At 53.9% G+C, this 9045-nt stretch overlaps 1 protein-coding gene across 13 annotated transcripts in view; it reads right to left on the bottom strand.

The window, feature by feature from the left end:
• Positions 1 to 2851: 2851 nt before the first annotated feature.
• ERMARD (ER membrane associated RNA degradation) overlaps positions 2852 to 9045 on the bottom strand; it is a 29088-nt gene continuing 22894 nt past the window's right edge. For 12 of the 13 annotated variants that reach the window (XM_070796584.1, XM_070796583.1, XM_070796577.1 and 9 more), the window contains 6 exons: positions 6482 to 6565; positions 5706 to 5782; positions 5158 to 5283; positions 4722 to 4940; positions 4251 to 4364; positions 2852 to 3039 (listed from right to left, as the gene is read on the bottom strand). In XM_070796584.1, the coding sequence (XP_070652685.1) occupies positions 2859 to 3039; positions 4251 to 4364; positions 4722 to 4940; positions 5158 to 5283; positions 5706 to 5782; positions 6482 to 6565 (801 nt within the window). In that variant the 3' untranslated portion in view covers positions 2852 to 2858. Of the gene's footprint in view, positions 3040 to 4138; positions 4365 to 4721; positions 4941 to 5157; positions 5284 to 5705; positions 5783 to 6481; positions 6566 to 9045 lie in introns of all 13 variants that reach the window. The other variant, XR_011568605.1, reaches the window with a different exon arrangement.

Raw genomic sequence — 9045 nt, 5'->3', positions numbered from 1 at the left:
CAGCAGAGACGCCCAGGGGCCTCTGCGTCTTGGGAGCAATGTCTACAGGACTGGCGCCTGCCGAGTGGCCGCTAACCAGTTTCCCAGCCAAATGGCCGCTTTCACAGGAGACCCAGAGTAAGACCTGCAGGTGGACGTGAAGGCAGCTCTCACCCTGTGGTCTGGGCCACCAGGCCTGGTGGACAGGCATCCGCATCGACACGGGAGCCACACACAGGCCCACAGCACAGACCGAGGCTCCCGGACAAAGCCTGGCAGTTCCTCTCCTTGTGAGAGCCAGCTCCCTGCTGCTCTCGGACCCCACACAGACCAGGACACTCCCCACCCCAGGACCTGGGAACCCTGCACAGACCAGGACCCCTCCCCCCAGGGCATGGGGACCCCGCACAGACCAGGACCCTCCTCATCCAAGAACCCCCTCCTCCAGAACCTGGGGACCCGGCACAGACCAGACCCCCCAGCACCTGGGGACCCCACACAGACCAGGAGCCCCCCACCCCAGGACCTGGGAACCCTGCACAGACCAGGACCCCCAGGACCTGGGGACCCCACACAGACCAGGAGCCCCCCACCCCAGGACCTGGGGACCCTGCACAGACCAGGACCCTGCCTCTGCCCAGGGCTCTGAGTTTCCTCCTGACGGAGCCAGTTGCAGATGCGTCTGAACCTTTGAGCATCAGGCAGCCCCCCTCGAGTACCCCCCTCTCCACCTGCTGACACCCCCACCGCGCAGCAGCCGGCTCCGCTTGCTCCACGGTGGGGGTCACAGTGACAAGCTCACTCCTCCTCGCATGTACCTACCTGTGTACCTACCGTGATGGCTGCCCAAAGCGTGAAGAGTTCTGTGATTTCTGCAGGCTGTAGACATCACCTGCAGGGCAAAGCCGCAGTGCCCAGCTACACGGCGGCCCCAAGACAGCGGGGGCAGGGACTGCTCCGGGTCAAGTGCCAGGAAGGACCACGCAGTGAGGGGAGACCCACGGGAAGAGCGCACTGGGTCAGGGAGGTCAGCGGTCAGGGCCCAGGGGAATGAGCCTAGGGGTCAACACGAGGGGGTCAGAGGGGTGCAGGGGCGTGAGGAGGGAGGGCCCGCCCCTGGCATCTGGTGATGCAGGGAACCCCCCACCCCGTCACATCAGCCACCAGTGCTCAGCAAGGAGGGCGGCAGCCCCCGGAGGATGCAGCAGGGAGGGCAGTGCCCACGGCTGTGTCCGTGCTGAGAGTACACAGTCACGGCGGCAGGTGCGGGGAGCAGCCCCCGGCCCCACTGGAACCATGGCTGGGGGCGGTGCACTGGGAGCCCACTGGCCTGGACGCTTCTGTTCTCAAGAAAACGCTGCCACAGACAGGCTCAGGGCAACCTTGCCAGGGACGCAAAGGACAAAGGGCTGTGACTTGGGGGGGCTGCTCCCCATGTCCCTGGGGACAGCTGTGGCCCAGGCTGGGGCCCTGGGAAAGCTCCCAGCATCCCCATCTCCAGGGGTGAAAGGCAATGGACAACGACAGTTACCAGATTCCTAGCGGGAAAGCTCTTTGAGGAGTGAGGTTTGGGTCGACCTACCAGGTGAGGACCAGCGACCAGAGGTGAGCAGCGGAGGGAGGAGGCAGCGATGAGAGAGGAAGGGCTCCTCAGACCAGGGGCCCGGCCCTCGGGTCCCGTGGTCACCACGCAGCTTGGCCGCTTCTTCCCTCCCCGCCAGCCCCATTCCAGCGCCAACACCAGCGGGGTTACGAGCGGTTATCCTCTAAATCATAATTTTGAGTCCAGCCTGGAGGCTGTGACCGACCACAGGACCTCCTCTGAGGGGGGCAATGACGTGGGGGGTCTTGCGTCACAGTAGACAGAAGCAGGAGGCGTCCCCGTCTTTACCCACGTCTTTACCCCGTCTTTATCCTGTAAGTTCAGTTACAAGGGGGTGGCCACTGCTGAACTGGAGAAGCGACAGCTGGACCAGGAAAGTCTGGTCACGTGGCCCCACCCGCCCCACGGCAGCCTCCCCACCGACCTCTGATGGCAGAGAAGCCAGAGCACGTGGCAGGCCGCCCTTCCTGGGAGGCCGACTCGCCAGCAAGGCCAGGAGGAGGCTGTGCGGCCAGCGGGGAAGGGGCACAGCCAAGGGGACACAGACTCGGACTTCAGGGCAGCCCTGCAGGGGCTCCTGGAGGCCCTCCCGCCTTGCTGCTGTGGACGAGGAGCTTCCCGGAGTGGCTGCCCAGGGCCTCCCGCGAGCCTGACCTGGGGGGTCTGCAGCCCGTCTCACTCTGTCCTCCCAGGGGCTGTGCTAAACCTGCCAGGCCTGGACCCCGGGGACATGCTGACCGGCAGGCTTGCTGCCCAGGGCCTTCCAGGAGCTGTTCCTCCCCACCTCTCTCCAGCGAGTTCTGCATCCCATCCACCTCACCCTCTGCTCCAAGGACGGGGTGACTGGCCCAAGGCCTCCCGCCGTGCTCCAGTGGCTGGTCCAGGGGTGGATGTCCACCCAGCCTGACCCATGAGTGCAGGGCAGGGTCCTGGTCACAGCCGTCGTTTCAAGATTAGCACTATGGCCAGTAAGATGTGGCCACCCACACCTGGGTGACGGCTGAGTGAGAAGACTCTCCTCTGCGTAGGACGCAGTCGGGAGACAAGGCCCCAAACTGCTGCGGCCACTGCTTCCCAGGGATCCACCTGAGGCTCACACCAGCAGCCGGAAGGCGACTGGAGAACTGCAGGGCAGGAAGCCTGGGGCCCTGCTGGAGCAGGGTCCCGAAACCACCTGCCCTTGGAAACACACCCTGCCCTTGGGTCTTCGATTCACAGGCTATGAAGTTCACACAGTCAGTCGGGTTTCTGATAGAGCCCGAGGCATCCTGACTTATCAGACGACTTTAATGGTGGATTTCTCGGCTAAATGCATTAACATCTGTTTCTTCTCAATAAAAGTCCAAATCTTCAACAAGGCCGTGTGTGTGAGACGGACAGCGTCGTCCCACTTGTTCCTGTCTTGCCTGGTGCAAGCTGCAAGGTTCTCTGTGTACTGCAAGATGCACTTTAAGAACCTGTTTCAAACAAAGAAAGTAATTTATCTATCCCACTGTAAATGCAACAAGGATTTACTGTATCCCCTTCATTCTGGAATCACAACTGAAGTACTCTAGGTAATTTTCACCTGAAGATTCCAGAAAAGGAAATACATACAACATGGAAACGAGAGAACGCTACCTGGATGAAGGCGAGGACGCCAGCGTCAGTGTGCAGGGTGGACGTCCACGCGCCACACAGCGCACCCGCTCCCAGGCCCACGCAGGACACTCTGCTGATGGGACCTTAGGGGCCGCCTGGACCACACTCACATAACAGACCCTCAAGACACTGGACCCTCGAGGGCTGCGCCTCCTGTTTCCACCCCACTAGCCTCACCCCCCGCCAGAGGGGCCACCCCCCTCCACAGTAGACACGTGCTGCTGGGAGCAGCCATCGCTGCTGAAAGGCTTCTGCTGGAAGATGACTCACCAGGAAGCCCACAGGGAACGCCCTCTGACTGGCGAGAAGGGCCACATCCACATTTCCCAAGTTCTCCTTAAAGTTTCCCAAGTAGCCCAAAATTGTCTCCAACTATGAATTTTTGAAATTTTTACACTTAGAAGTTAAAAGAATACAATGAATATCCACAGCCCCCTATCTAGACTGTGGCTTTCAGTTGAGGTGACTGTGCCCCCAAAGGGCACTGGGGGCGTCTGAGCCCTTTGTGGCTGTCACGACTGGGGGCTGCTGGCATCCAGTGGGCGGGGGGCACTGCCCTATAGTGCCTACATGGCCCTGCAGCAGACCGTCTACAGATTAGAGCCGGACCAGGCTCCGGGAGTCCGCGCAGCTGAGGGTGGTGCAGCCTCCCCACAGCCTCCTCCCAGTATCGCTGTCTGGACAGAGTTCCCGTGGCCCTGAGGGAGGGATTCCAAAATCATTCACATGCAGATCACTCAGCTTTCTGAACTGTCAGCTCTAAAGGCTCACTGACTTGCACTGAAACCCACAGAGAAGAGCAGTTCAGGGTCAGATAGGAGGGAGCACGACTCAAAATACTGACACACAGCTTCACCTCCTGCAGTGTGCACACGGACCCAGATGCCGCTGGTGTTCTGAAGTGTGCACACTGACCTCAGGTACTGCTGGTATTCTGAAGTGTGCACGTGATCTCAGATACTGCCGGTGTTCTGAAGTGTGCACACGGACCCAGATACCGCTGGTGTTCTAAAGTGTGCACACTGACCTCAGGTACTGCTGGTATTCTGAAGCATTCTTCCCAAGAACCATGTGAATGTTGATCAATTCCAGTGCAATCAGCAATAAAATCAGGTAAAGCATCGGAGACAGAAGCTTCATACTAAAAACATAAGATCAGTTAAAATTCAGTAAGTGTTAAATATTTATCACCTTTATAAGGTGCCTTCGTGAGGACGCAGCGCATTCTACATACACACTGCCGGCACCGCCGGGTAAATCTGCTGTTACCTTTAAAATCCAAAAATTCGCTGGGTCTCTAGAACCCATATTCTAAACTTACAGGTGGTATTTGCAGTGACACTTATTGCAATTTTTCTCGAAAATAAGCATTCTCTGAAGTGGGAGCAGAAGCCCGTCAGCTGAGAGCCGCCCAGGAGAGCTCCGCCCACGATACTCCACTCAGCAGGCCCTGGACCTGCGCACCAGGGCTCCGCCCACCAGGTCACGCAGCACGCACCTGCGCACCAGACGCAGGTAATTCCGCCTCTGCCGTGAGCGCAGGCTTCGGTCCTCCCACTGCCTGCGCCTCAGCTCCACGCACACGGCTACCTGTCCACAAACGCGGCGGCAGTGGGCGCTGACCCTCCGGAGCACAGCCAGCACCTCCAGGACAGCTCGGGGGCAGAAGAGGGTCCGCACGGGGATGCTGCAGAGCACATGGAGCAGGCGGGGCCACCTGCGGGGTGGAGAGCGGGTCCTGAGGGCCTGTCTGCCCCGGGCCGGCGGCCTGCACACCTGCCGCGGCCGTGTCACAGGCGTCAGACTCGGCAGATCCCGCGTGAGAATCTCTGTCGCCACACGCACTGTCAGGGCTTATCTGACAGCTCCTCCGCGAAGTCTGCAACCCAACACACCTCCCCCAGGCCCAAGCACCCAGGGCGCCCTGGACTCACTCCTCAGGAGGAAGGGGCCCTGGGAGGTGGGCAGCGCGGTGTGTCTCAGGCACATGGCAACACAGCTCAGCCACGATTTCTGTGATTAAAGAGCTGCAGACATCTGTTTCAGAATCACCTTCTGATCTGAAGACAGGAAACATTTAAAGACATGTGACAAAGAGCAGTTGCCCAATTAGGGCCAGTGCAAACTGATGTTTATTTCAGTGGTTCCCTGGGCAAAGCACTTCATCTGCAACTTGCTTTCCCCAAAATGAAATGAAAAAGCCATGTAGGAGACCAAGGTAAAGGTAAATGACAGAGGCACCACCAACTGACTATTCTGCTGGATGCCACCCACCTGCCCAGGAGGCCTGCCTTCATGCTTGAGCCCTAGGTCTCTGCAAACGCTTCCCCCACGACTGGGCCCTGAGACCCCCAGTCTCAGCCCTCCAGCACCTAGCCCTAGTACTTCCTCCTTGGGACCTGTCTCCTGACAGTCTTGCCAGAGAAGACACTGTTTGGAGCTGAGGTTCACAGAGCCTTGCGAGGCTTCTGTGAGGACTCACCGCACAGGCTCCCTTTCAGCTTCTTCGGGCAAAGGCAGCAGAGGCCAAGCTCCAACGCTCCCCTCACAGCTCAGCACCTAACACACCGTATTTGTAAAATTGTTACAGAGGCTACATATGAAAACTTGGTGGGCATCTGTTATTTGGTCAACACAGGTAAAGGAAGGCAGGTGAAAACATGAGATCCTTAGGAAGTGTCGACAGCCCCTCCCACCCGACACTCCTGGGGACCGTCCACTCCGGGCTCGGCTTCTCTCCGACACCTCTGCAAAGCTCCCCAACCCATTCTGCACTGATTCTACAGCTTCCTTTCAGAATTTCTACTAGCAGCTATTGTGACGATTATATTCTTGGACATGACCCCACCTTGCTCCCTGGTACCTCCTGCCATATGTAAAATAAAGTTTCTGAGCCACTCTCCAATCACAATATCCGGGTAGAGATGCTCACAAGCTTATTGCTTGTTTAATCTACAGGTTAACGAAAGCTGGTCAGACGAAGCTGACATCCCTCACCACTGCCAAGCAACACCTGTGACAGGTCCTAGGTTAATGGCACGCAGTCACCCACAAAGTACTAAAAACACCGAGGACGCAAACCGACCATCACCTCAACTGCTAGACCCCAGAAAGATGCAGTGGCCAGGCCAAGGCCACACATCTGGGAGGCACACAAGCCACAGAGCCAGGTCTGGGGACCCGAAGCCGGGCTGGAGGAGGCGGCCTGCACCCGTCAAATCTCTACAACTGTGGACCTGCACACCCCTCCCCACATACCTGTTTTTTAAGCTGAGAAGCTGGGTGGCAGCGAGAAACGTAGGTTCCTGCAAGGTTAATCAGTGACCCCACCGCTGCTTTTTCCTGGTTTAGAGAAAACAGACCATTGTTACTACAACTTTGGTCAGGCTTCTGCTTCTCTGCTATCGCATCTGAGGTCACATAAGAGTCCTGACTTTCTGTTAACTCCCTACACATAATTCTCTCAGCTAAAAGAAGGAAACCTCTTCATTAAAATGGATTTGATAAAGTAGTCAAGCCATAACCAACAAAATTATCTTAAATAAGGCTGATTAATAGTGATCAATTACATATGCTACTCTGTCCACAATGCAGCAAAACCAGAAATAAATGAGAAAAAGAGTCCAAACAATTGGACTCTCTAAGAGAGTCTCCTGAAAAACTAGGACACAACAAGAATTTAAACATTAAAAATGAATATACCTAGAAAAGGATTACATACTATAAACACTCAACTGCCAGACATATAAGTATTTTTAAAAGAGTAAAAAAATTACATTATTTACAGCTGACACACCTGTATAACTGGCAAACCCGAGTCTGTGGACTATTACAAAATGTGGTCAACGGATGAAGGGAATGGCAAACGACTCCAGTGTTCTTGCCTTGAGAACCCCATGAACAGGATGAAAAGGCAAAAGATACGACACTGGAAGATGAACCCAAAGGTCAGTAGGTGTCCAATTTGCTACTGAGGAAGAGCAGATAAACAGCTCCAGAAAGAATGAAGAGACTGATCCAAAGCAGAAAAGATGCCCAATTGTGGATGTGTCTGGTGGTGAAAGTCAAGTCCAATGCTGTAAAGAACAACACTGCATATGAACCTGGAATGTTAGGTCCATGAATCAAGGTGAATTGGAAGTGGTCAAACTGGAGATGGCCAGAGTGAACATCAACATTTTAGCAACTGGTGAACTAAAATGGACAGGGATGGGTGAATTTAATTCAGATGACCATTATACCTACTACTGTGGGCTAGATCCCTTGGAAGAAATGGAGTAGTCCTCAGAGTCAACAAAGGAGTCTGAAATGCAGTACTTGGGTACAATCTCAAAAACGACAGAATGATCTCAATTTGATTCCAAAGCAAACCATTCAACATCACAGTAATCCAAATCTATGCCTCAACCACTAGTGCCGAAGAAACTGAAGTTGAACGGTTCTATGAAGATCTAGAAAACCTTCTAGAAATAACACCAAAAAAAGATGTCCTTTTCATCCTAGGGGACTAGAATGCAAAAGTAAAAAGTCAAGAGATACCTGGAGTAACAGGCAAGTTTGGTCTTGGAGTACATAATGAAGCAGGGCAAAGGCTAACAGAGTTGTGCCAAGAGAACACACTGGTCATAGCAAACACCTTCTTCCAACAACACAAGAGAAGACTCTACACATGGACATCACCAGATGGTTAATACTGAAATAAGATTGATTATATCCTTGCAGCCAAAGAGAGAGAAGCTCTATCAGATCAGGTCAGATCAGATCAGTTGCTCAGTCATGTCTGACTCTTTGCGACCCCATGAATCGCAGCACGCCAGGCCTCCCTGTCCATCACCAACTCCCAGAGTTCACTGAGACTCACGTCCATCGAGTCAGTGATGCCATCAAGCCATCTCATCCTCTATTGTCCCCTTCTCCTCTTGCCCCCGATCCCTCCCAGCATCAGTCTTTTCCAATGAGTCAACTCGTCGCATGAGGTGGCCAAAGTACTGGAGTTTCAGCTTTAGCATCATTCCTTCCACAGAAATCCCAGGGCTGATCTCCTTCAGAATGGACTGGTTGGATCTCCTTGCAGTCCAAGGGACTCTCAAGAGTCTTCTCCAATACCACACTTCAAAAGCATCAATTCTTCAGCGCTCAGCCTTCTTCACAGTCTTGAGAAGCTCTATACAGTCAGCAAAAACAAGACCTGGAGCTGACTGTGGCTCAGATCATAATCTCCTTATTGCCAAATTCAGACTTATACTGAAGAAAGTAGGAAAAGCCACTAGGCCATTCTCAATTGACCTAATCAAATCCCTTATAATTATACGGTGGAGGTGACGAACAGATTCAAGGGATTAGATCTGGTAGACAGAGTGCCTGAACAACTATGGAAGGAAGTTCATAAAACTGTACAGAGGCAGTGACCAAAACCATCCCCAAGAAAAAGAAATGGAATAAGGCAAACTGGTTGTCTGAGGAGGCTTTACAAATAGCTGAGAAAAGAAGAGAGGTAAAAGACAAAGGAGAAAAGGTAATATACACCCATCTGAATGCAGCGTTCCAAACAACAGCAAGGAGAGATAAGAAAGCCTTCAGTGAACAATGCAAAAAAACAGAGGAAACAACAGAATGGGAAAGACTAGAGATCTCTTCAAGAAAACAGAGATACCAAGGGAATGTTTCATGCAAAGATGGGCACAAAAGGACAGAAATGGTATGGACCTAACAGAAGCAGAAGAGATTAAGAAGAGGTAGCAAGAATACACAGAAGAACTATACAAAAAAAGGTCTTAATGACCCAGATAACCACGATGGTTGATCACTAACCTAGAGCCAGA

This window comes from Bos indicus, chromosome 9, assembly GCF_029378745.1.
Source record: "Bos indicus isolate NIAB-ARS_2022 breed Sahiwal x Tharparkar chromosome 9, NIAB-ARS_B.indTharparkar_mat_pri_1.0, whole genome shotgun sequence".
Classification (NCBI taxonomy): Eukaryota; Metazoa; Chordata; class Mammalia; order Artiodactyla; family Bovidae; genus Bos; species Bos indicus.
The sequence above is the reverse complement of the archived record's forward strand: the minus strand, read 5'-3'. Positions and strand labels throughout refer to the sequence as shown.